This window comes from Micropterus dolomieu, linkage group LG15 (genome assembly GCF_021292245.1).
Source record: "Micropterus dolomieu isolate WLL.071019.BEF.003 ecotype Adirondacks linkage group LG15, ASM2129224v1, whole genome shotgun sequence".
NCBI classification, from domain to species: Eukaryota; Metazoa; Chordata; class Actinopteri; order Centrarchiformes; family Centrarchidae; genus Micropterus; species Micropterus dolomieu.
In genome coordinates, this window is record NC_060164.1 from 11,623,687 (window position 1) to 11,651,338 (window position 27,652).

At 39.1% G+C, this 27,652-nt stretch overlaps 2 protein-coding genes across 2 annotated transcripts in view; one reads left to right on the top strand and one right to left on the bottom strand.

Annotated features, from left to right (window-relative positions):
* The window catches only part of lmbrd1 (LMBR1 domain containing 1), a 59,352-nt gene extending 52,126 nt beyond the window's left edge, over nucleotides 1-7,226 (top strand). The window contains exons 15-16 of the mRNA XM_046071470.1: nucleotides 5,201-5,292; nucleotides 5,741-7,226. Coding sequence (XP_045927426.1) covers nucleotides 5,201-5,292; nucleotides 5,741-5,851 — 203 coding nt within the window. The 3' untranslated portion in view covers nucleotides 5,852-7,226. The remainder of the gene's footprint in view (nucleotides 1-5,200; nucleotides 5,293-5,740) is intronic.
* A 5,141-nt stretch (nucleotides 7,227-12,367) lies between these two features.
* Nucleotides 12,368-27,652, bottom strand: part of adgrb3 (adhesion G protein-coupled receptor B3) — a 43,104-nt gene continuing 27,819 nt past the window's right edge. Inside the window, exons 9-20 of the mRNA XM_046071465.1 lie at nucleotides 26,085-26,235; nucleotides 24,234-24,303; nucleotides 23,783-23,849; nucleotides 22,392-22,477; nucleotides 21,940-22,038; nucleotides 21,464-21,635; nucleotides 21,063-21,158; nucleotides 20,168-20,207; nucleotides 15,884-16,563; nucleotides 15,704-15,739; nucleotides 14,711-14,815; nucleotides 12,368-13,400 (exon numbers count right to left, since the gene is read on the bottom strand). Coding sequence (XP_045927421.1) covers nucleotides 13,212-13,400; nucleotides 14,711-14,815; nucleotides 15,704-15,739; nucleotides 15,884-16,563; nucleotides 20,168-20,207; nucleotides 21,063-21,158; nucleotides 21,464-21,635; nucleotides 21,940-22,038; nucleotides 22,392-22,477; nucleotides 23,783-23,849; nucleotides 24,234-24,303; nucleotides 26,085-26,235 — 1,791 coding nt within the window. The 3' untranslated portion in view covers nucleotides 12,368-13,211. The remainder of the gene's footprint in view (nucleotides 13,401-14,710; nucleotides 14,816-15,703; nucleotides 15,740-15,883; nucleotides 16,564-20,167; nucleotides 20,208-21,062; nucleotides 21,159-21,463; nucleotides 21,636-21,939; nucleotides 22,039-22,391; nucleotides 22,478-23,782; nucleotides 23,850-24,233; nucleotides 24,304-26,084; nucleotides 26,236-27,652) is intronic.

Genomic DNA, 27,652 nt, shown 5'->3' on the forward strand with positions numbered 1-27,652 from the left:
ATCATAAACTCTGACTTGCATCTAAGTTCATCTACATCTTCCATCTGCCCTTGTCACTAAAGATATTAGTTTTTTATGTAGTTGTACGTACCGCCCTCTTGGATGATAAGATGATCTGCATTTTAGTTGTTTGTTGTTTTTTTTTTTTCTGGCTGACAATTGTCGATGATCTCAAATGTTCATAATCCATCAGAACCATATAAATAGGCCCTCATCTCACTTATTGATGTATTTGATTTTATTTCGTTATGACCGCTTCCATCACAGATTTATGTCCATTTCTAATGATCACTCCCTCAGTCAAGAAATTAACTGTCTCCCCTGTCGTTTATTGCAGTCATGCTAACACCCATTATTGGTTACATTAGTTCCCTTGACAGTCTAACCAATACTTTTAATGATGTTCTGTTCACAGCACTTCTGACTCAATTTCTTCTCAAAACAAAAGATAGTTAAATCTGTGTCAGATTATCAAAAAAACTGCCTGTGTATTGTCATCCAGTAATGGCATTTGTCAACAACACCATTTCTTATGGAAAGGCAGCTCCAAAACACCTTTTCCAGCAAGGAAAGTTTTATTTCACAAGTAATATCAATAAGTCCAACCCCAGGTTTTGTTTTTGACACAGTAGCTCAATTTACCAATAAACGCCCTCTGGGTTATTGCTCCAGTTTTTCTGCTGATGATTTTCTTGTTTGTTTGTTTTTTCACCTTTAAGGTCGACGCTGTCAGAGACAAAATTACAAATATTATGGTAAAAGAGCCCTCATGCCTGTCTCCTTCAGTTTAAGCTGAATTTTAACCATGAGCTTAAGTTCAGTTTTTTATTATCACATTATTTCTAGTTTGAATCCCAGTGATGAAACTTCTAATACAGAGGAGCGTTTTCACACTATGGGCTGCTGTCTGTTTCCTAGCAACTTGCCGGTTTCCACAGCATTGTTTTAAAGAGCTTCAGGGGGAATATGGTCGAAATTTTATGCGTTGCCTCTGGGATGTCAGGTACCCAAGCAATTATCAGCAGGAGACTCCCTCAACCCCAACACAAATGAATAGTAATTTTCTCTGCATCAAGGGGATCATCATCAATTTGTGTTACAATGGAACATGTCAGTCAAAAGTTATTGTCTTGAAAGAAACATGTCCATCTTGTAATCCACAGACACACCCCTTATATTTAGAAAGGAAAATGCAGTTTTAAAGAATATCTGTTTGCTTGGTATTGTTCCTCCACTATTAATTAATAGAATTAAAAACACTTTCTGAAACTGGACTAAAATTATACTTTTTGCTTAAAGTTGCAATAATCAATATTTTTTAACTTTGTTTCTAGTCAATGCAGGCAGCTTTTTTTCAGCAGAAAAGTTCCAATAAACCCACTGAACCATATTCCAAATAATGAGACGGTTGTTAACAAGTTGTGTGATTGTCTGAGGACTTGTGTTGCTACTTCTAATGGACTCAGTTTTAGAGATGTAGCTACATCCCCAGTCTGGAGAAAAAAAAGTAATTTACTCCTAAGAAACAGTAGTAGAAAACAAGATCCATGTTGTAAATAGTTGTAATTTTCTTTCTTGGTTTAGGTCAGGTCAAGTTAGGTGAGATTACTTCTACATATACCATCTTTTGTGTCTACATCTGGAGGTCTTGAGCACTGCTCAAATGGGTTTTCTCTGCAAGTAAAAAAGATGTTGCACAGCCAAGAGATACTTTTGGTGAGAATTCAACGACAGCACTAATATGAGAAGCCAGAGATTTGAAAATAGTTTTGTTGAAGGAATATCAGCATCCTCAAAGGACATTGAAATGAAAGTGCCCTGTTGCTTTTTAGATGGAGAGAAAGTAAAAGCAAACCGCGTACAAACACAAGGGCTTGCTGATGGGAATGCTTTCACAAAGAATACAGTATGTGTGTGTGTGCGCGTGTGTGTGTTCAGGATTTTATGCATGTGTTTGTGTCTGAATGCAGAGATGAAACTTATACATAATGCAACATGCTACACAGGGCACCACTCACCCGGGTATCATGAGTCAAGGTGATATTACCCACTCTCACACACTGCCCCATGCTCTTATCAGAGTACGGTAATGATTTCAAGGTGAAGTGGGTCAGTGGTGTACACGATAATATATTTAGGCAGACCACTGTTGTGAACCATCTGTAGGTCCCACTCGGAGCCCTGCGATTCAGGTGAGCAGCTGGAGAGCTACAGATGGCTGAGTTAGTGGAGGAAAAGAGTGGGGTCATGGAGAGGAAGATAGAGTTGCTTCCACTACTATATGTTGATCCCAGTGAAGTACAAGCCGATTGTTGGTACACCTTCAGAGCTCCCGCGGGTCTTCTCTATCTAATCTGTAATATATAGATGAAACAGCACAGACCTGGATATTCCTTTTTTTTTTCTTTTGAAATTCAACACTCTAGAGGAGGGAAGCTTTTGGAAACGCTGGCTTTAATGAATAAATTCTAAACCACATTAAGTTATTACTGTGGACCCTGATGTCATGTAGCTTGGTATAAGTCTGATTGCACTGTTCACGGGGTTCAAGTCAGTGTGAAGAGCTGCGTAAGAAACAGTGTGATAGGAGCAGCTCAGCAGGGTTAGCGTTAATGCTCCAGATGGCTCTCTAACATAGCCAGACAGTGCATTTCGTCTTCACTTCAGCTTTGTGGACTTTCTCTCTTGCTTTGTTCTGTTGAAATTATACAAGTGTGATTAAAAGAGTATATTGAAATATTTTTTCTTCTTATTGCTTCAGTGTGCATGGCTAAGCTAATTAATTCATGTGATCTGAAGGGAAGCTTTTTTTGTCTCTTCCCTTTCTTCCTGTGTTTTCGCACAAAAACAATTGGAGCATTGAAGAGAGACCCAGACAACTGCATGCATATCATTGGCACTTTTGCACATTTGACGTCATCAGCATTTCCCATGCCTGCCAATACCCATTCATGCGCATAAAGGGGAATGACTCAGCTTAAGAATTCTTATATTATTCCAGCCGTCTATGCCGGGCAGATCAATAGCACTATCAGCTCTGTCAAAAGCTGGAGAGCTGAGACTCAGAGGTGATGTCACCAGCATAAAGCGCAGAGCCGCTCCACAGGCAATTGGATTTTATTAGCAGTGAGTGAGTCCTCTTTGCTCAAGTTTTTGGTTTTGATCTGTTTATATTCATGATTCAAGTCCTTGGTCATAGCAATCAAATGTCATTTGAGAGAAGAATTTGAAAACTTCAGAGTAGATCTTTCCTTACCTCTGTCAGTGCCAGTTTGAAGGGTGCTCCTAAAAAAATGGCTACATTAGAAGTCAATGTCCGGTTCAAAATTAATTAATTAAGAGGGTTACTCGCTTTTTAATTTTTGTAATTTACGTACACGCAGGTTCGCATTCACATATAGTACTTTGTGAGATCAACAAAAATCAAGGTGAACAGAAGATAGAAATTCTACCTTGGTAAATAATTAAGCAAGCTGCTGCTTGGTAAATCAGCTTAGCTTGTGGGGAAAGCTTTTCATACTTTTTGCTAGTGGAGTCCTCCATCTACTACATGGCCAAGACATGGCAGGTAAACAGAGAGGTCCTCTTAATGGCTTTATTCATGACTATGGCTGCACTTAGTTGTAGAATATCAAAGCCAACACAAACTGTTAGACTATAGCCAATGTTACTAAGTAAAAGGAACAATGAGATATCTTCCACATACTTTGAAGTTAGTATGAACCAAACATAGATAGATAATTTGCATTTCACATTGTAACCTGGAGAGCTTGAGAGGGTCCCAAATGAAGTTGCATCCCCTTTACCTCACAGTTACCTCTTCACAATTTGTTGGTGTCATGTTGTGTGTCTGTGCTTTTACCTTTTCAATGTGTAATACTGGATATATTTGATCCAAGACTCCATTAAATGTTACACCATTCTAGTTTAATTTATCGGTTAAGCCATATTCACATTGACAGTGACATGGCTTTCCTCTTTTCAGAAGACTGGCTGTCTTTTTTTAGTTACAGTGACAAAATTGCCCAAGGCACCGCCGCATGTAGTAATAGCAGCCTGTATTTGTCTCTTAAGTGAGTGCAGATCCCTTTATAACACAGATGTATGACAAGTGCTACACTTGTGCAATTAGAAACATTGTGTAGTAGTAGATCATTGCCATTTTTCTTAATGATAGTGCACAGAGAAGTGTCTCTTAAGACAGAAAACTTATTTCCTCGGGCACTATGTCTGTCTTCTTTCCTTTCTTCGCTCCTTCCTTACCTGTGCCCAATTATTCTTCTCTTAACTTCCTTCTCATTAGTGACTTTTTAGAAAAAATTTTTTTTAACTTGCTGTAATGATTCCTTCTTTCCTTGAAAGGTTTCTGATCAATTAATCAAAACTAGATTGGAAAAAGCATTATTGCGGAAGGAATTGGACTGTACTGTAACTTAGTGGGAGGCCTTATGAACTGAAACAAATTATGAAACATGTATTTTGAAAGTAAATTTGACAATCTGTGATAATTTAAAAAAAAATGTAAAACTCAAGTTCACTAAGCTATTCTAGAAGGTTTGAGCCAGCCTTATTATACAGCAATAACTAAGAAAGTGAACCTTGAGTTTAGATTTTCTATGACAGAAATGTGCTCCTGACGTCAAGATTGAACAATCCAACGATATTTTCAATTCAGATTTTTTGAAAGGACAGATTTTATGCATGCTGCCGATTTCATTTTACACCACTTCTCAGATGGTAATGACTTTTTTTTTGACTGGCATCAAAGGTTGCGATGGTGTTGAACATTCACGTGTAGGCAATTTACATACAGTGTAGAGGGCAATTCCACTCTTGCTGAAAAACTGGAGTTTTTTTTTTAAACTGTTTTTAAGACCAAAACTAAACAATAAAAAATAATAATAAAGTGAAATTTTTTTTTTATCTATTTATCTGTGTCACGCAGAACCTTGAATACCTGAATAACATTAAAGGAGCGAAAACAAATTGCTATTACCCTCGGTCTGAGATTAATGAAATCATTTCTCTAGTTAAAAACATGACAGGTGTCACAATTCACAATGAAAAGTAGAAATGTCAACATTTGACATTAATGTGAAATAAATACCTTGTGAAAAATGACTTGTTTGATACTTGTTTGCATACTCTAATAACAGCAACATTTAAGAAGACATTCTTGTGTTTCCTCTGTCCCTTTCAGACCAGTGCACTGTGACAAGATCCTATCTTTTCCTCCACAAGTTTTGGTTCTTCAGCACCATCTACTACTTTGGTAACTGGGCCTTTATTGGGGTAAGTCCAACGATATAAATCAAATGTCATCATCTTGATTTTAAGTCAAGTGAGAATTACAGTAGAATGTTTCAAAGTAAGAATTTGGAGGGGGAGAAAGAGCTCAGGCAGGTAGGATTTTGCTCATTTTTGGCAAAGATGAGTTACAAACAGTAAAAATAGTTATTTTGTATCTTTTGACCAATAATACATTTACAGAAACAACATGTATAAAACATTTAATTTAATTCAAGAGCAGTTTCTTAGAGGACAAGTGTGAGAGCAGAAGCGCATAATTTAATTTCTTCTCAGAAAAAGGTTACTGGAAAATGATTTTCCAAGACTGCACACAGCTAATCTCCTCAGCAAAATATTTAATAGCCTCTTTCCCGGTGCTGTTGACGCATTGTATCGATCAAATGATCCTTATGAAATATTTCCTAATGTGTGCTTTGCTTATTATTTTTAGGCTTTCCTCATTGGCCTGGCGGTGTCCTGCTGCAGAGGGAAGAAGTCTGTGATTGAAGGAGAGGTGGAGGCCGATGACTCAGACCTAAGTGATGATGAATATGTGCACTGAATATCAGTATTGGATCGGACAGGTTTGCAGATATTCCAACCATAATTTAAAGGGACTAGAAAGTACAATTTCATAAACAAACAAATGGATGTCAGTAATTTGTCATAATTTAATTTGTTGGTTTTAAGAAGTTATTGCAGTGGTCTCTTGTGGACTCGAGTTGATGCATCCCTCCCCTTAATGAGACCACTCAGACTTATTGTCGTGTCTTTCTCGGTCAATATTATTGATGACTTTGGGATTCTGGGAGCGTCCTCCAACTCAGTCCTACCTTGAGAATTCAGTCATCAACAGTTTAAAACTGACAGAAGTTGGTCATTTTTCTACCGGAAGAGATACGGTTATTGCGGCAGCAGAGACAGAGTCGTATAGTGCTCCAAAACTTGGACATTAATATACCTTTTATGTCCTATAAACACTTCTAGACCCTTTAAATGCTTACCGTATGACAATATCTATATTGTCTTTAATAAACCATTTAAGATAAAATACTATGAAAACAATTGAGCCTACAGAAAACATCTTGCTTGTTTCCTGAAAAGCTAGTTGGTAAATAATAAAAAAAAAATAAAAATAATGATTATTATTGAGCGTTGACAGCAGTCACATTTTCAAAGTTGGTTTTGCTTGTTTATGTCTGAGGTTAAATATAGTTCTAGGTGATTTGCTGCTTTTCCCCTGCATTTAGGTATTTGCAGTCTCACACTATTATTTAAACAAAAATTACTGTACTTGCATACCTGCACTGTGTGTGAAATGTAAAGGACCAATCGTGGCTATCGTGTTTTCAAGGTTTCAGTTATTCTCGGTTTTTAATGAAATGAGTTCAACAGCTTTTGCACTCTGTGTTGGAAGAACATGAGAAAAAAATTGAATTAATCAAAGATATGGATGTAATTTTCTTTTAATTAAGGAGTACTTCATCAACAGCCGGCTTGTGACAGAACTATTAATGGATTTTTCTTTTCAGCTTGATTTCTTTTCTGTATTTAGTGGTCTAAATGTCAAAATGAATACCAACTGTTTTAAATCACAATTAACAAACTGACAGGATATATGAATATGAATGACATTTTTTTTAAATTAGGAAATCAAATGTTGGTGCGTCATGAATGTACAGAACCATGATGGGCACACACTTAAGTATATGCTACCCTGAGTTAACCCACAGAGATCAGCCTGAGTCTTGTGAATTTTGTTAGTCTGGTGTCCCACCTTCACTGAGAACCAGTGAGCCAGCAGTTGGAAATGTGGTTAGCTGATGATGACAGAAGCTGCATCACATGTAGTTTGAAAAGAATGCTGTTGTGGAAGTTGTGTTCATGTTTAATGATTCCTGCATTTAAAGAAATAAACAGATTTTAAACACTTCAAAGTTGGCCCAGAAAATTTCATTTTTTCATTTTTGAACCTTTCATACCCAATATTCAGTGCAAATGTATCATTCTGAGATCTCGCTTTGCCACAACATGATGCCTTTCTGTTGTAAACTTGGCTATAGAAAAAGAACCATAACTCTAAATGGATCATATTTTAGCAAGCTACCATATGTTACAGTTGTTTACAGGGGAAGTCAATGTTTTTGTTGTGTTTATGCCAACTTTCAGACATGTAACTTTGTTGAACGCTTCAGAGTGACTTAGTTCAGATGTTCTAATTTCTAATACCTAGTGTTTGAGTCAGACTTTTGCTCCTTTTATTAAAACCAATAAAATTCCTTGCAACACAGTACAGGGAGCATCCATTTTTCATTACTCTACTATCAAATACTCCTCCAAATATCTGACCATTCCTCATTTTGCTGTCTATAAATCATTGGCTATGTGTTTTTTTCTTTTTATGAAATCTCTCTAATAGGAAGTTTGTGATGAAGAGTAAACATTTAAATTTGCCTTTAATTCTGTGTTACATACAGAATTTATCTTCATTAACCCCTGACTATAATGAGTGCTGTGACAAAATTATGACCACTGTGTGGTCAGATTTGACAAAATCTAGGAGCTCCAAAGTACATAACCTACAATTTCTTAATCAGTGAGTGAGAATGTGTATTTTTCTGTTCAAAGCTCAGGTCTTGACGCCTAAACAAGTTTTTGTTATTTAAGGACATGTATCGAATGAAACTGACAGTAAAATACATCCATTCTTGGATTAGCATATAACCACTCAGAGTTTGCTTTAGATGGATTTGCATGAAATTTTGAGCGCATGTCCAATTAGAGTTTGTGGTACGAATACCTTGTCATAACTATTGTTCAAGCCTGCTTTGAGTTAAGCCATTATGTGATGTGCCACCCCCGCATTCACTAATAAACCAAATAAGCCTTGAGCCAAAAACATGGAACCCTAGAACTGTAGCAGGGAGGACTGTGTGATAAACATGTCAGATCAGAAGATTTTTGCTGTTCAGAGTACAACTTTTCCTGTCATACCACTTATTCAAAAGCCAGTCTTGACTCATTTTTCCCCCTTTCTTCCTGCATGATGTTTTAGGCTTCTCTTGCAAGATTATTTGGGAACAATTAATACATTTTAATTTTTTAATGAATAGATGAATTAATTAGTTCAGTAAAATCAAAATATTTTTGCAAGGAGCTACAGTAGTAAGATTTGGCTGAGGACAGGACAGATAGTGTCAGTTGGTGAACATGACAAAATTCATTTCATCTTGCATTTGATTGTCTTGGCCAACACAAACACACACACCATGTAAGCAGGGGGAGATTTTAAACTTGCCAACCTAATTGCTTTGGGACTCAAGCTTTCAGATCTCCAAATCATTTTAAATCAGAAAAAGAAGCCACTAAAGCTCCAAGAGAGCAGTGGGCTTTGAGACTCCAATCAATTTGAGACCTCAAAGAAACCTATGGTCTCATTACGTCCTGCTAATTGTCAGTTAAACAATGCAAAAATAGTACCTAGTATCCCTATTATTTTATTTTTTTGTGATTATCTAATATCACAATTCAAGAAACTAAAAAACAAAACCTAACCACAAAAAAACGGCCCACTGTTTGGTTCTCTGACAGTAGATGAAAGTCCTTTTTTCTGAGGCAGACCCTGATTTCAAATAAGGCAGAGATGATTGTGTAGAGTACTATAGGTACCAAGAGGAATTACAGAACAGTGCAGCCATTGTCAAGGGCCTCTGTACCCATCATCTATCTTACTGCTCCACAGGATGAAAGACCATAATGCATTATACAGTGCATGGTAAGTACCTGCTGTGGAGTCTTCCAAAGTAAAATTTTTGTTGAGGTTTCCGAACTTTTTTCTTCTTGTCCAGTGCAACTCTCTCGCAAAGTACATAGTTTCACAGTTAAATAAGTTATAGCTTTACCTATTTATCTAGTGATATGACATACAGTATAGTTGGCAAACTGAAGTTGGATGGTATTTTTTTGCTAGCATGTCAAAATATTTAGATGTATTAAAGTTGCACCTTCAATAATTACGGGGATATTTGAATGTAAACAGTTGTCAGAGCTGAGTTAATTAACTGTACATTATAAATGGGTTTTTTTCCCAGCTAATTTGTGATTGATGTGTTAATAAGCCGGAAGCGTAACTATCCTTGGTTCCCTTACCCCCTAACCCCAGAACTGGGGAACGTAAGACCAATTGTCATGTTACCATCATGTGCCATATCTGGGGAACATAGGACACTGGGATAAATAGGAATGACTGCCCTAAGCCTGGTGCCAAGCTAACTTTAGCTACGGACGTTTGTTAGAAATACAGTCTATGAGCAGTTATGCTAGCAGTGATGTGAGCTAAATGCTAATGTCAGCATGCTAACATGCAGATGTTTAGCAGGTGCAAGTTTAACATGAGAACCATTTTAAGTGTGCTGGCCTTTTTATGCAGTCTATGGTGCTAGCATACTAACATTGGCTAATTAGCATTAAACACAAAGTACAGCTGAGGCTGATGGGAATTTGTTATTTGGTCATAAACTAAACTAGTTAATTGTACAACTTTTGATTATGAGGAGATGGAGGCTGGCCGACTATTACAAGTTATTACAATTATGGGAGTTAACTTGTAACTATTACTGTACTTTTCCTCTTTCATTATGTCCTCCACAACATTTGCCGGGATGTTTTCTGTGATTTTTGGGTGGCCCCAAGGCCCAAGCCTTTCCTCTGGGCTTTAACTCTTCTGACAGCCCTTTATAGACGAACAGTTTGCCTTACCCCTCTAGGGAGGAACGGGATGTAGGATCAATGTGATTATGTTGATTTCGTGTTTGCAGCCCCTATGCTGGTTAACCTCTCTGCTCTTATGGGCCTGTGGGACCTGCCATTCACTCCCAAATGAAGACTTCTCCAGCAGGCTTGTCAACATGTACCAGCTCCATTTACCAACGACTAGACTAAATAATACAACTTTCCATTTTCAGACACACAGGGCATTTTGTCAACCTCATAGCAGACTAACTAGCTTTCTCTGCAAAATTTTCATTAAATGACAGTCAAGTGTGAAATATTAAATTATTAAAAGTCAAGTCACTCTTTGTCATATTTCTCCCATTACCTAAGAGAGACTAATCTAAGCTCCTCCAAGTATGATGTGAAATATTTACACACTCACTGATGCTGGAATATGATGGCTGTCAAAATAAAAGTGGAAGTGTTTCACCTCCATATTGTGCAGTATTGTTGGAGGAAACAACCACTCCAGTTATTAAAAGAAAAAACTATGAGCTGAGCTGCATGAAGTCTAGAATTTAGATCACAAGTACTTCTAAACCCTTCCTTTGAGGACAAAAGGAAAGGAAAAATCATAGAACTGTCTCAAATAGTGTTGTAGACTATAACACCAACTTAAAATAGGCCATTTCAGACAGTTTATTTGCATGGTAAAGTTTGCCATGCTCAATTGCTGGTAAGACACTACGTATGGCACACTCATCTGACAGACATAATTCACCCAGTGGAGCTGATGAGGATTTTTGATCCCGTACACATTTAGAGCTCCACGTTCGAATATTATTAGATCATTTAAGTACATAAGGTATCTTTGGAGGCACTGAAGCCTGTCTGTTTCCATCTTTCTCCAAATGACATTCATTCTGTTGAAGAAAAGGTCTGCCAGCCATGCATTTATTGAGAAAATGCTTATAGTTTTGGGAGAGAAAATAAGTTTGAACAGTTGCATGACTGGTAGATAAAAGAAATGCAGTTGTGTGCATTCCTAAAATGACCTTGGTTTGCATTTTGCAGTACAGTCTGTACTACTAGCACAAAATCTAACTTTAATTCATTAGCATGAAGAGAACATGCATTTAATTTAGAATGCCAATAGCTTCAAAATTGTCATGTTAATACAAATACTGTAGTGTCTTCTGAAACCTGTTAATAAATGCACTATAGTTGCTAACAGGTTCCATTGCTCTCTCAAGACAAAGGTCCCTTTGTGTGTTTAGCACAAGAATACAGTTCCAGCAATGGCTGATTCCATTACTACTTGAAAACATATCCTTGATAAAGATTATTTCTCTTTCATGTTTTATTTGGGGTCAGATTTTTTTTATGAAGAAAAAACACATTTTTTCTGAGTGGTGAGAAGACAGTGTTTCTAAAAGCATTTCACTGCATTTGACATGGGCACATCAGTGAAAAAAAATCTCTCACAGAGCCTCTAACGGGCACAAATACTGTATGTAATTAATCTAATTATGCATGGTAGTCTAAATTGAAATGCACTGTAAATTCAGACATTAATGTCTAGACTTAATTTATGTTGCGACGACATCAGAGCACAACTGAGAGTCCTCATTAATGTAATTCTGTGTTTATTATCTGCTTCCCCCTTTTTCCCCTTGTCATCAGTCTTCACTGAGGGTGCAGATCCAAGTCACTGCTCCTCCTCCTCCTTCGTCTCTTCTTCTTTTGCTGGGTGGACCGCTGCTCCCCAGAGGGGGGACTCGTACTGATGCTCTCATTGCCGAAGTGTCAGCCACCAGACAGGACAAACAACATTTTCCCTAAGCCCTCTGTGTTCTGTATGGCCCTGTCTGCCCAGGAAAATCTTAACTGATCTTATCAGTTGAACCTTCTGCTGGCACAGGAACCTATTAGGAGTTTGAATGTTCCCTATCCAAATTCAGAAATCGGATTTGGGGGTGGATTTACGAGAGGAGTCCAGAAACTTTAGAGCCTTCACAATTAAAGGGCATGTTTAAATGATAATGGGAATGACTAACCTGAGCTAAACATCATCAGAAGGGACTGGAGAGAACTTTTTTGGATAATATAGTGTGTAATAAACTAAACTAGAAAAAAGACGTGTTTGACAAAAGTCCAAACAAATTTTATGCATTTTAGAAATGGGGGACTGTGTTATTATCTTAGATAATAGAGGTCCAATTTTCCTACAATTCACCATTAATACTCCACCAACAATTTTCACATCCACATGCCCATCATTTCACACATTCAAATGTTCTCTTAACAAAGCAATGGGAACAATGAAATCCACAACCAACAAACCACATAAACTTGACACAACCTCTGAAGCAGTACGAACATATTTCCTCTTTTATTTACATTCCTTTTCAAATGTTAACATTTTTCGCTATAACTTTTGATCAGGTTGGCATTTGTTCTCATTAAAATAAATTGGCACAAGTAAAACATATGTAGACAAAAGTTTATTTACACCATACAACATTTTGTTTTTAAATATTTTATACAGAGCTGCAGATGAGAGAGCTTGCTGGGATCCTTCAAGCAGATTCTGCAGTATTAAAGTTGTGAAATATATTATTTATATAAAAGTGAGTATTATCTTTATTGCATTTAAAGCAATGAAGAATGTAGCTTGACAAACATTCATTTTAATATGACCGAAAAAATCCTCTTTGCCTCCCATGTTTTATATTATAAAGTAAAAAGTGTAGTAATGGCCAAACAGACTGTTATAAACTTTTTAAAAACCTGCATAAATATATACATTGTGCTCCTGGGTCCAGTTTTATGAAATCAAAACTAGACCCAACGAAGCTGGGACGACATGGCATGTCATTTGCTTTGTGAGGTTTCATCTAGAGAGTTACCTTTTTTAGCCAATTCCTCAACAGATAATTTGAAACACATGATGGTAAATATTGTACACCAGGCTGCCCCACACTAAGTACACTAGTGAGAATACAAAAAGTAACACTGATGTTTTTTTCCCTTTTTTCTTTTTTGTCTCTCCTCAGTCCATAAATCGTATTGGCACATAATGTCCCTGCCACACTCGTATTTTCCCGATATGTATGCCAAGGCTGTTAGAAAAGTCTGTTGCTTTATTCAGTGCAAAATACATCCTTTTCTCCTCCTTCCCTAGTTTGCATTTTCTCCTTCGTCACCCTCTAGACCTCTGTTTGGAAATCTCCCTCCTGGACGTCTAAGGGTAAGTTGACACACTTCTCCCACTCTGCAGGCGTCATCTCCAGTGAGTCCTTGGTGTCAGATTCTAGTACATTCATAGTGGCGTAATTCTGGTACTCACAGGCTGGATTGTAGCTCTCCCATGGGTTCTTGTTTGGCATTGCCTTGTCCTGTGAACATGGTCATTGGGGTGCGATATTAGTGGCATGACATCCTCTGCAGTTTTCTGTTTTGTTTTTTTGCAAGAAAATACTTTTCCAATGAAGTCAGTTCATTCAAAAGGGCACTGTATGAATTCCTACCCATTGCTAATTGAAAATAATGGGTTAATGCTGTGGAAAGCATCAAATAACAAAAGATAATGGTAGTGTATTAAATGTGACCATGCTTACACTATTATCATGGAGTCATAGCAGAATTGTGTTATCCCTAAGCTTGGAAACTGGTGCACTATATGGGTTTCATGTCTGAGCCATTCATCTGAATGTGCTCTCACTTGCAGTCCCAAAGACACATTTGCAAATAAGGGAGAGAAGCTGCTCCCAGTCAGGGAATATAAAATGGATACTAATGTCTGCAGCCAGCTCTGCAGCAGATTCATTTGGGAGAAAAAATAAAAGGGGGGAGTGAGAATATACTGTAGTTATCGTTTTCTATACAAAAGCACTTGCACTGGTAACTAAGCAACAGGCCTCAAATTACATTGTGCTGTAGGGGTGATTGAAATGTGAGTGAAAAAGGATTACATGGAGCCAAAAAGGCTGCTGCTGTGTAGCTGACATCGCCTAATAGTCTGGCTGTGTTTGGTCACCGGCCCAATTTATATTTGTTGCGTTCAATACAGAAAACATTGCTGTTTGTCTGAGAGAGATGCTTAAAGCTTGACACCCACATTGTCTACAGCTCCAGCAAGGTGTGGAGACAGATGGTGGGACTTTTGATTTGCAGCACGGTCAGGAAGAATTCGAATAACTCCCCCTCCCCCCCCAACACACACACACACAACACTCACACACTCACACACTCACACACTCACACACTCAGTTGCAGTAAGAAAACGGCGAACTTAAGGTAATATTTGTATAGATGTTGATAGATTAAAATATCTGCCATGCATTAATGGAAAATGATGGTGTTGCTAAGTAGATAAATGTGCATGTAAATAAAAGTGCATTCGTGGCCTTGCATTGGAATGGATGCACTCAATTGCAACAAGATTACCAAAGGTCTTTTTTCCCCTGAGACTGGCCTTGTGGAGTAAATGCTTCAGTTCTTTTAAAGGGGCAGCCCCCCCGCCGCCAGCTGCTGGCAGGCCCACTATGTATAGGAAGGTTCATTTCCACATGAACACTTTAACTACATAACCGCTCATTTGCACAATCACACATTATGTGTCCTGCACAGGATACCTATATGGTATATTTAGATGTTGCTCTCTTTAATTGGCTGACCATCACCCCCCTGGTTTCCTGTTACTCACCATGCTGCCCATATTTGGTATGTCTCGAAATCGGTCCAGGGTTTGAAATTTCTGATTCAGTTCCTGGAACAGCTCCATGTGTCTTTTCCTGGTGTGCATGACTTTCTGCAATGGCAAGGGTTTTTTCTTTGGTATTGACAGCCAATAATGGAAATGCATCTTCTTCTCCACCCCCTCCAACTCTGATCAATTTGTTAGTGTCATGGTAGTTTACTTATAGGCCAGGTCTGAAACAAATCTACTCGTCTCTGCATATATAAGTGACTGCCAAAATAAAGGAAACACCAAGATGATTAAAGTTAGGGAGATACAACATTGAAAGCCTGAACTACTTTAATTTGCAATGGCTGGAGTATCTGGATTAAACATAATTCTTCAGTGAAAAAATGCCTCATTTAGAGTTTTGTTGGCGTAAGGGAAAGCTTTATAATCAAACCTTGGCACAAATCTTCCACTTTAAGGGTCAGTGTGCATCTAAGCTACAACTAAATCCACCCTACGCCAGTATAGCTGCCAGAAACTTCATGTTTCCTTCACTTTGAAAGTATGTACAATATATATATATATATATGCAATAAAGCCTAATTTAACAATGCAAAGGAAATGCTAAAACCTGCCAAAGGGGGTTTGAATATGTGTTTGCAAGCCAGTATAATCATTGTTGAAAGTGTGGTAAAATCAGACGTGAAATGTGCAAATGACTTTAAAAGCATACATTTTGAAAATCAACGTATAGCTAATGGATGTAGGAGATGGAGGACAAAATGTAGATGAGAACTGTTGCCCTGTTTGTCAGTTGACAGCCTTGCTTTTACCTTAACTACACAGCATGTCAATAAATCTTGAGTCAAGGCTGTGTTACTCCAATAAGCTTAAGAGGCACAACAAGTACTAGTAAATCAAATGACAAACACAACTGCAAGAAATGGCTTTTTTCTGCATAAAAAAGCTAGATGCATGTACTACAGAAAGATTTTTTTTTTTTATACGTACCTCAAAGTCCAAATCAGAATATCTTGACTTTCGTCTCTGTGAAAATAAAACATGAAAGAATTAAGTTATTAAGTCATCAGTTTAGGAAGATATGTACATGATGGTATATATTAAGGCTTGTGGTAAAGTGTTAATTGCAGCTCTGCATCCTCTGCGTATCATCCCCATCAGCATATGTACCTCTAAGGAGCTCATAGATATTGTAGACCCTGTCTCACTCCTAGAAAGCCCCGCCGATTCCTCCATCTCAGCGAGGAAGTTCTTAACAGCCGTGCGGGGTTCAAAGGGCAGGTTTTGCATCTGCTCTGGAGCGCTAGGATACTGCTGCTCCAGGTTCACATTCATGTGGTCCATGCCTGACGGGCTTATATTGAAATCAGGACTCATCTTGTAATGCATCAGCCTCTCGTGTGGCAGCGTATCCATAGTGATGTTCATCTTGGTGTCCTCTCTCTGAAGGGTGGACGTGTTACAGGACCCCGACAGTGCTGCTGCAGAGGCACGAGGCATGACTATGTAGTCTGTCTCCATCATCTGGCCCTGCACTGAGTGGCCCTCCATGTCATGGCCAACCATGTCATGGTCGCTCTGGCGCATGGCATCATCAGTGCAAAGGTAAACAGTGCGGCGCATGTCAGCGTTGCTGTCAACCATGCACTGCTCTTTCAGCTCACCCACTCCCATCGGCATGTGCAGAGCTGAAGGCTGCTGGATAATCACTTTGGAGATGATGTTGCCAGGCAACGTGGAGTAGTTGAGGCCCTCAGGGGCCTTCTCATCCTCCTCATCATTGAGGGAAATGCGGGAGAGGGTGCCTGTTATGGTGGCGGCCCGACAAGAGCCCATGTCTTTGTGGAGTGCTGCAGGGCAGAGCGATACAAGGATTAGTTGGAATTTGTCAGTAGTGAAAGTGGTGTCACAATTTGTCTGAGATTATGCAGCATTTGACCAAAAGAACAAGAGAATTCAAATCAATATGAACCAATTCTCAAAGGATTTTCTGCTGCAGAGGGAAAACTGTAATGACAGGACAAGTAACTGTAAATATGCATTGTGTGACATTTCACCTAAATGCACAGGGACACAGCAGCAGACACAGGTGTCTCTAGAGGATGTAACAGTAAATAAGGTAGTATGATTTCAATCTCTCCCTGAAAACCTGCCTGCCATACAGTCTGTAGCATCCTATTCCCAATTTAATCATTGGTGATGACCTTGTAATGCACCAAATATTCTCAGAAACAGCAGCTATCTATTCAGAAATCCCTTCTGGTTATAAGAACACCCTGTCCTCCCCACTGAACATTTTCAACTTTGCCTCATGAACCAGCAGAAATGATGTTGTCTGTTCACAAAAGGCCTGCAAGGAGATTACAAGGACAACAAATGTGATCGCATAAATGCCTTTTTTGTTTGAGTCTAATTGAATGCTCAACGTGGACATAAGGGGAAACATAGTGATGGGAAAAGCGTTTCTTTTCAGTGTGCGGAATCATTAGAATGAGTTCATTGAATAGATCTGATCAGATACACTACTTTTATGATCAGTCCCAAAAGTCAGTAGATGAACATGGCAAAGACTATACCTGGGGTCTCATTTATAAAACTGTGCGTAGAAACCTCACTAAAAGTGTACATGCGCCCAAAAGTCAAAAATGGCGTACGCCAAAAAATATTCAGACTTATAAAACCGTGCATCAACTTGAAATGTGGCGCATGTGAGGGAGCTCCATGTCTGACCCTTTAAAAGTCCATAGTTGCCTATAAATGGTCAGTGAAACGCTCCTCATTAATATTAATACGTCCTGACTGCATGAAGAAAAGGAGGCAAATTCTGACAGAAAAGCTACAAAACGAGATTTAACTCAGTGTGACACTGACGTTCATTTTGGTGAAGCTGAAGCTGTTTGGTGGGTAAAAAAACGCACTTTCAAGCAACACTTGTGCACCGGAGGAAAGGGGGCACCGGAGCTCCACCCCTTTATAACCGATCTGCAGGAAGGGGAATCCCTCTTGAGTAGTGACGTCACTTACCGGAGGGGGACACACACGCAAGACGTGATGACCCAGGTACTAATTTGGATTCCCCAGTTTGAAAAGAGAGTAAACCAAATGCATTCCACCTGTGTTTAAACATTTAGGCTTCACAAACACTCCACTCACTTAACAAGGCTGGCGATGTTTTAAAAGAAATAGCCTGTGACTTGTTGTAAATGACAATAAAATAGTGTTATAATTTTCCATAATGTGTTTTTACAAGCAGCGCATCACATCCACACGCTGGCACACAGCTATGCACTGGTATTTGCTCGACTGACGCATTAAAAACGGCATCAATTTAAATATAATTTGTCCTTTTAATTTCTTTTTTGCGAACTTCAGGGAAAATCAATCAAACGAGTATATGATTATTCAGAAAGGCTTTAAGCCTACAATACTCAGAGGTAATATTTCAATATATTTTACACAGTAGTAGGCCTGTTCATTTCAAACAGTTTCATCCTTCTGCCATGTGAGTCGCCATTTCTCATTTCCCCTCTTTATGTGCATACAATGGTTCAGAGTTTATTTACAGGACGCACATTTTCCCGTCAAGTTTTTTTATAGATCACAACATTTGCTTGGGAAGTTGTGTAGGCACGTTTCCAGCCCTGTTTTGTACGTACGCACCGTTTATAAATGAGACCCCTGGTTTGGTACCAGTTACATCAACAAATAGGGTTAGTCCCATAGACCAGGGGTTTTCAAAGTGTGAGGCGGGCCTCCCTAGCGGGGCTCCAAACAGTTTCAGGGGAGGCTCAGTGTATGGAAATGAAACAGTATTACATTACTTATTGCTATTAGTTATCAAAAGGAGATCACATAGAATAGCCTACATGTGTGAGAGTTCAGAGATACAGTAGTTTTGGGGAACAGTTTTCCCCCCATCAGAGTGAGAAACTAATAAATGGCTTAGGACAGACCTTTTTTAAAACTATTTGGTGCAGTCAGAAGTTATGTCAAACAGCAATATCAGGGTATTTTGGCTCTAATGTTGAGTGTCTATGGGATAAGATAATATATTCATGATCTCATAGACATCCAGGAATTGAGCGAAATTTAATTTAATTAAATTTAAGTAAATTAATGATTGGGCGGGGGGCATTTAAAGGTTAGTCCACAAAAATGAGCGGTTTGGTGGTGTGAACAAAAGAATTCCCGGCCTGAATTCTTGTGCCAGTCCGCCCCTGTTGTAAACTACAAAAGTTGGTGAGATTTAATGTAAAAAAAATTCCAACATTTGCTCAAATACATGTATTTGAATGTATTATTTTAAATGTATTTGAAATTTAATGTGTACAGATGCATCAATTTTGTTTATGCAGTCTAATGATACCATCCTATCACTCACTGTAACCACTCCATAAACTCTATTTACAATCCAACCTCCAATCACACCTGAAGTAACTGATAGCTCCAGGAAGTGATTCTGTTCAGTTTGTTTGTGAACGGCGCAGCACTAGGGAAACTGTGTCTGGTAATCATACTGAAGAATTCCTGATCAAAGTTTACACTTACCTAATCTCTGTAAACAACCAACTTAAACTCTGTGAGCCCAGAGAGAAAACTGTAAAGTGCATTTCTCTCCGAGTGCAGCTCTACTTTTCAGGTCTGAATCTGGTCATGATTTATAAATGACACCTGTCTGCTCTGCCTTTTTGTATCAGGCGGGTCCACTTTAGTTTTACAAGACTGCACAGCATGAAGTAACTTGGGCCAGAGGAGCCAGGCAGCTCTTTTCGTCTCTTAACAAGCTGAGAGCTCTGAATAATGGTCAGCTTGGTTATTCCCTGCAGATCCATTCAGGATGTGTTCTTCATTGGTTTGGAAGGAATTGGAGGAAGACAGGTCTCTGGGCTTGTGTTAGTTGCCAACACTAGTTACATGCAGGATAAATCGCATAATCTCTCAGGAACATTTATCCATGATAGTTTTATTAAATCATACACGTGTCTAGCAACAATTACTGTGGCTCAAATGTACGAAAGAACTAGATGCAGGAATCAGGAAGGAATATTACCGTCCCACTAATATGAGGTGACGAGAAAATCCTCCCAAAATGAGACACAAAGCACCTACGCACCTATTCTATGACAGCGCCAATGTGTTATTAAAAACATAATTGCGAAGTGCGACTGCCATAAGATGGGAAAAGCTGCTGTTATTCACATTTATTGCAGTCATTTATTGCAGTAGAGCTGAAAAATAAAGTGAATATCCAACAGTTCTCTTTATACTGTTTTGTTCTCAGATTAAAGTCAGTGTTTTGGTAACTGTGAAAAAACTCCTATGGGGATTGTTGGTTGTTATATAACCTCAGCTATTTTTTACTGTCTAACCTCTTTGGGGGTTTGGTTTTGTTTTTTGATTTTTTACATGCAAGGCAAGGAGAATCTTGTTAATAAGAGACCATCTGTTCTTTACCTGATCGGCAGGCGATGTCCACATCTTTCTCAAAGTCCGTCTGTAGGAACAGGGCAGTCAAGTGGTCAGTGTTGCTCAAAATAAAGCCTTTTATACGATAAACTGTGTGTATATACAAAACCAGAAGAATCCTCATCTGTAAAAGCCAGCTGCAAGATTAGGATCGATAATATTTATTTTATTTCCCCAATGCTTTAGAAAAATGCAAAGCAGTCGTTTATTTTCTCTGCTTTACCCTTACAATATATCAATAAAAACATCTATGGGAAAAAAATGCAACTGCAGCAGCTGGGAAGTATTTTGTGCTAGTTGCTAATGAATGTATTGAACCAGTGGGCCCTGACAGCATTCTGCTCTTGTGAAAACCATTCCAGTCTGAGAGGGTTTAGAATACTAATGGCAGATCATTGCTATGATGTGCCAGTGGTGGGGTCCTGCCAGATGAAGAGACTGGTGTCCCATTTGAAAGGTCAGACAGGGAACAGTCCTCTATTACCCCGTGAGAGGAAATGAGAGGGATGCATGGCAAACATGGACAGTAAGTTCAGTCGAACAGAAGCAAAGGATTGGGCTTAGTGCCTAAAGAAAACCAAAGGAACTAATGCCATCATCATCAGAGGGCCAAGTGTCCACCCTGCATGTAATTGCAGCTTTGGAAAAGCGGTGTGTGGAAAATTATGAAGCTATGGGAAACAATGCCTCATGTTTTAGGGGCCATATTAAACAGAATAATAAAGACTATAAGGGAAAAGAAACAAAAAGAGTGAAGAAGTTAAATTAAGGTCAATGGAGAACCAGGGGGTTTGTATGTGTATTATAAATAACCAGGGGACATTGGGTCTGCTTAAATTATAGAGGATCTAACAGTTACAGATAACGGGGTAATTGTGCCTACCATTATCTGAGCATGCCCATTAGGGAAGGTTCCTGTTGCATCACCACTGATTGGGTCTTGGCAGTTTCTGAGCCGACATCTGAAAGCATCTTGGACCTAAAGACACGGGGAATCAGTTTTCTGTTATGTCTGCAATACTGCATGTCACATGTTTAAAAAAAATAAATAAACCACTGAAATTTCATTATTGCTTTTGTTATTAGGTCATGTCCTGTATACGTATAAGACACAGTTTGAGACACAGTTTTGTACTTGTAAAATTACAAGTTATCTATGATTGAGCAAGTCAACTCCCTGCAACATTTGAAAAAACAAACAAACAAAAAAACAACAGACAAACGGTTTGTATATCCAAGTAAACAAAGGTCATGGGTGAAAGAAAAGTGATCCTCATCCTCTACCTCTCTCCGTAGGACACAGTGCACCATCACAATGACAAAACCCTGCAGAGAGTCAAAGACAGCAAAGAGGATCTGAAAGAGGATGGAGCGCTTGTCTGTCATGGCGAGCACCGCAGACATCCAGGTCAAAGCCAGCAGAGGTAGGACGACACAGGAACTCCACAGCGACGCCCTGAGAGAAGGAAGGATTGTGTAGAGGAAATACAAGCAAGCAAATTGGTGTAGATAACACGATAACGTCTGGAGTGAAAAGTAACATCTCCATCAACATGGCTTTAACGTACATGCCAGTAGTAATGTAAAATAAGCATGTAACATGTTTACAAAAAAATGATGCACTGTGGGTGTCATTGGAACATCGGGTTACGCTGCAGTGGACTGCAAAATAGTCTATATTGTAGAGGTGGACACGCTGTACATGCAGAGACGCACTGTAGCATCGTCTTATTGATTCAGGGACACTGACAGGCACTTACATTGCATTGCTAGCTGTTGTTGCTGATAAAGCAGTTGTTGATACAACACCACATTTGGCACACTTGAGAGTTAATCCTGTATGCGGCTCACTCATCTGTCTGTGGGACATAGAGACAACAGCATGACAAACAATGCTATCAGCCACTACCCCGACTTTAACTTCTCCCCCGTCATATTGGCAACAGCAGAGGCAGCCAATGTGTGGGCGTTTTAATGATTTTCATCTTGGACTGATTCTGCCAAAGAAATACGAAGTCATGTCTCTCCCGAGAGGGATCTGACCTCTTTATGCTTATGCCTCTAATTTCCTTTCAACAGCAAGAAAAGGAGGTCTAAATCTCCACATGTATATAAAAAAAGAAATCAAAGCATGTTTATATTTTTGCATAAAGTTAAGAAGAAAAATGTTTAGAAGAAAAACAGAGGTACTAACAAGGATGTGCTGTCATACCCTGCTCGATGCTTCAGCTTCTTGTCCAGTATGCCATCTCTGGACACTAGTTTATTAAACACCAAGATACCGATCACCATGTTGACCTGTCAATAGGAAAGGGGAAAGGGATATTAGCTGTATTATAATATCAACTGCAATGGGATTCTTTAAGAAACAATGTTAAATATGATGTTGAATTTCCCAGCTTGACATTCTACAGTACATAAGTAGCCAATGATTTAATGTCATTATCCTGCAGGCATTTTTTCCCGGTATTCCGTCTGCACTGAGCTTTGACCTCTAGCTTCTATTGTGTACTCATCTCTGTGACATTTCAGCCAATGGATGAGGCATGCCCTGGATACTCATCCCAGCACAACAGCCTTAAGAAAAGATCTGCTTGACAAGAAACGCTTGTCTTCTCAAAGGCACCTTCTACTATTATTAGCAGTGCCTACACTAATAGAAAAACTGAGGGAGAGGCTGGGTAGTAAATTCTTTAAAACAATCGGCTACAATCTATTTAAAATCCCTCTAGCTCGGATAAAGAGCTCATTAAGTATTTACAAAAATACATTTGGGGATGTTTTATTAAACAAGCTTTGTGACTGTGAGACAGTTTATTATGATGTTACAGAGGATCCTCTATCAGAGGATAGAGTGATAACAGCAGTATGGTTTCATTCTCACTGCAGAGGGTGGTTCCTGCAGAGATTAGCTTGTGTTCCTCTAAAGTGTGACTTCAAGTCACACTAATACGTTAAGTTTAGTCAAAAGAAAAAAAGAAAGATCTGATATGACTGTATTTCAAATCCCACTACAGAACAGAAGTTTGACAAAGAAAAATAGTATTCAGTATTCGATGTCCTCTGTCCCTTTGTGATTTGCATAGTCACATTCTTTGTGTAATTTTCTCTGCACAACAATGTAAATACAAGATGATTAAAATATCCCAGTTTATTAGATTTTGAACAAATCTAATGCATAAATACTCCAGAAACTCACAGTTACTTGGAGCACTGTTATGGTAAATGAAAGGGAATTACTTGAGCACACTGCCTGATGGGATGCTCAGAGTGTGTTACTCCTGTTAGGCACTTTCATAGCAACATTTTGTCGAGTTTCAACACAGCGCTGTAGTACCAGATTGATACTGGTAAAACCATGTTATGATTTGTGGGCAGAAAGTTTTTTTTATTATTATTCTTGTAATTATGTATAAGCTACACAAAGTTTTGTGTATTAAGATGGATTTCTCCTGATATTGCTTGAACAGAATAGCTGGATACTGTACAAAAACATACAGAATACTGTACTTGTATATAAAGTTTGTCTTTGTTGTGAATTTACAATTCCCTTATTTGGAGCATTTTCGAGTTAAATCTGGACTTCAGATGACTGAAACATACCAGAACAACAGCAGCTGCAGGTCCAACAAAGGCATACAGAAGCCCACCCTCCAAAGACAGCCAACAGCTGCAGGGAAAGTAGGGGGAAAAAAACAGTTAATTCCCACCAAGACATTAACATTAAGTTAATGGCGCACACCATCATACAATTGTATTTCCCTCAACTGTCAGGGGAGAAGTGCCATATGCTGTGACTCTATTTCCAGAGTTTCACAGGATAATAAAATGCTAAAGAGATTTTAAGCAGTGTTTATGCTTTTGGTATCCAGCAGGGATACAACTCACACAAAATTGGGGTCTTGCTGCGCTATTTTGAAATTTGATTGGGTTCAGGGGACTTTGTTTACTTATATTTAAGATATGATACTGCGGAAGTACTTAATCATTACTCTTAAGTCTTTCCATGAACCTACAGCATGTGTACTAAATAATGAATACAGAAAAAACTTACTATAAGGGTGTCCCATAGCCCTTTGTTTTGGTGAATCCCATTGAAACAGCAACCACTAAAGCTGGTAATCCTTAAAAAAGAGAAAACAATCAATAGTTATTCGAGCAGTTGCTTGTTGGAACTGGGAGCATAAGCCGAGTCAGGCTCTACGCCTGTCAGTCATTACACAAAGTGTTCAGATTCACTCCATTAGAAGTTACAGCATGAGACTATACAATCATCCGAGTATTTGATCAACTCTATGCATTTCAATATTTCAATCAGCATGCTGTGCAGTATTCCAGTAAGTGGCAGAGGAGAACAGAGTGCACTGTGCTTTAACAAAATGGCAGCAGTACATCGAGTCTAGAAAACCACGTAGTGAAATTTCATTGCTGTACTGCAACAAATGTCACCCTCCACACCTTTTATATGACCAGATTTTTTTTGCTGTATGGCTCCTCATTATAGATTGGTGTAATGGATTCGGTCCTTACTACAGTGTGCTCAGAATATTAACGCCTTTCCTCTCAAAGGAGCGCGGGCAGGTGCCATTGATGTAATCAGTTTCCTGGAGGCACGAGGCGAAGACCCTGTGGCAATCCTGTGACTCTCTGCAGTGCTGAAGTGGTAAAGAGTGCCGAGTGTACACAAGCACGTCATGAATCAACTCGCAGGTAACAGCCTGGTGGAGACGTTGCACTTCGAACAGGCTGAATCAAGAGACAACAGGTATTACGTGCTGCTCATCGCCTCAGAAATCAGTTTTGATAATGTTTTATGTGTTCTGTTTGAATACAGGTGGTAATCTGTAGGGGGTCAGTCATTTTATGTTCATGTCATTATATGTGTTCATATTATGTAATGCATTATTGTTTCACAACAAGACGCTGACTGTCTTATTTATCAGCAAATTGTCTGTTATGGTGTTTTTCTTTTAGAAATCTATGTGATTGTAGAACAGCCTTTGTCCATTTTTTGCAGCAAACCGTGGCACTGCAATGACTAAGAGAGCCTTGTTTGTTGCTAGGTAACAAGAAGAATGAGTGTGGGCTCTTTCATAATCAAATTGATTTTTTTTTTTTTTTAAAGAAGAGATTTCTAGTAGTCTGTAAGAAAGAACCCTTTGGCCGAGGATTCAGACTGACATTTCAAATCTTTCAAACTTGGATACAGATATTCTGACTCCCTGTTATTGCCACATATGTATAATTGTCATTATTTTCTTTTCTTTTGTGATGTGATATTTAAGTGCAGGGAACACAGCGTGGGACGCAGGAGAAACGTAATTATCTGAAGCCCGGACTGATTCTAACCTGTCACAGCAAGGATAATAAATACATTATATTGGTTGTGCCTGCATTTCTTTTGTGATATTTCGGAAAGCATTTCAGAATATGTTTAATCATACACCTCATACTGAGCCCAGTTTGAGTATACATATATGTGTGTATATATATATATATTTGATACATTTTACCGTGGCAAACATTTCATTCTATTTCTGAGCATCGCAGATAAAATGTATTCTGCTGCAGTGTAAATGCTCGGCTCACGCCCTCTTTATCAGACATAAGGTCATTCCAGCCAGCTATGGGAGAGCCGCACCGGTCTGTCTCCCCCCACTGCTCAAGGCCAGTCCATTTACCCAGCCCTCAGAGAGCTTGACTGGAGCACAAAAGCATCACAACAAAGAGCATGATAGGATGGAGCTCTGGCTGCCGCACAGAGAGGAAGAGGATGGCGAAATGAAACAAAGACATACAGTTACTTGGAAAGACACCTTGGTCAGAGACCTTGAAGGAGGATATGGCAGCTGCGAGGTATGATGAGATAATGAAGGGGTTTAGGGAGACATGCTTGCTTGCTTACCCCAGCCCAGACACAAAAAGCGCTTGCGGATGAGCCTGGTCCGGACCTTTCCCGTCACTGCCATGTAGGACTGCCAGGCCTCTGTGAGGACCCAGCAGAACGATGCCAGGAAGAAGAAGTGCAGAAAGGCTGTTGTCATGATGCAGACTCCCTATTGATACAAGAAAGAGATACAATCCAACAGAGCTTCACATTTGTGGGACAGCTTACTAGAAAACCATTACCTATAATACAGCTAATACAAAAATGGAGGTGCAGCTGTAACACAGTAGCGCTGCATAACAAAAACATCACATTCCACAAGTACAGAATCCTGTGAAGCAAGAGGCTCCCTGCAGATACACATCGATTATATTGATATTTCTTTATACCCTTGAACTATTCTGGCAGCTCCGACAGCTTTTGCCTGTCTAGACCATCCACTGAAGTACCATCATGTGCAGTGAATGAAACAAAGCGATCAGTTTAAACTGCAGCAACAGAGGTGGCAATTGTAGTAAAGATCAGAGCCAGGTTAGCTGACACAGAAAGCCATGGCGTAGCATTCCTCTGCTCTAACCCTCATTAGTATGCTGGGGATCCCACCTGAAGGCATGTTAGCCAAGGTCAACAGTTTAACACAGAGCGGAGAGGAGCAAACCACAACACAGCCTAAATGATGCAGAATGTGCACGTCTGAGGCAACAGATTGTATTCAGGGTTGCAGCCACGTGTTTTAGCTTCATTAGCTCGTCCACCTTTGTCCCGCGGAGAAGCATCTCCAAATGGGACTGTTTAGAAGAGGATTAGAAATAAAGGAGTATACTTAGGAATTTTGTCATTGCACGCTGACATTTGTGAGATGTGAGTGAGAAGAGATTAAGCCCCCCCCGCTCGATTGTTTGCCATGCAAAGCTGTGGTAATCAGAGCAATGGTGCGACGAAGAGGAAGAAAATATTGAAGTGTATCATCTCATCTCAGGGCGTCCACACCATACTGTGAGATCTCCCATACAGTTTACATCCCCACTGAGAAATCCATCCATCACCTGTAGTGTTCATGGGGTTCATACAAGACAATTATCCTGCATTACATCATGCATGAGAAGTGGGAAATTCTGTTTACCCACACCCACGAGGGATATTAATTATACGAATGTGGAATCAGGTAGGAAACTCATGTGCGATGCATTCAGGTGCAATATGTATGGTATAATGGCGTATTTCTGTCTGTCTTTGATACTTAAATGTAATTGGCAGGTTTGAGGTTTTTTAATGGCCAACTTTACAGTGTCAAATGAGTAGCCTATAAAATACAAACACCCTGCTTATATTGATGAGACACAGAATGAACATGATACAAGATTGGCAATGTCAGACCGAGTGCTGTAAGCTAACTAACTAGCTATGTCATCACCTCAACATGTACTCATTTCACCACTGGCCAAACCTGGTTGCAGAAAAGAGAAAAGGGGAAATATTTTCTGTCATTGTGGCGACCTAGTCATTTTTTGCGGATTCCTTACTGTTAGAACATTGACAAGATCAGCGGTGTGCTCTTTTAAAGAACATACACATTCTCTGATACC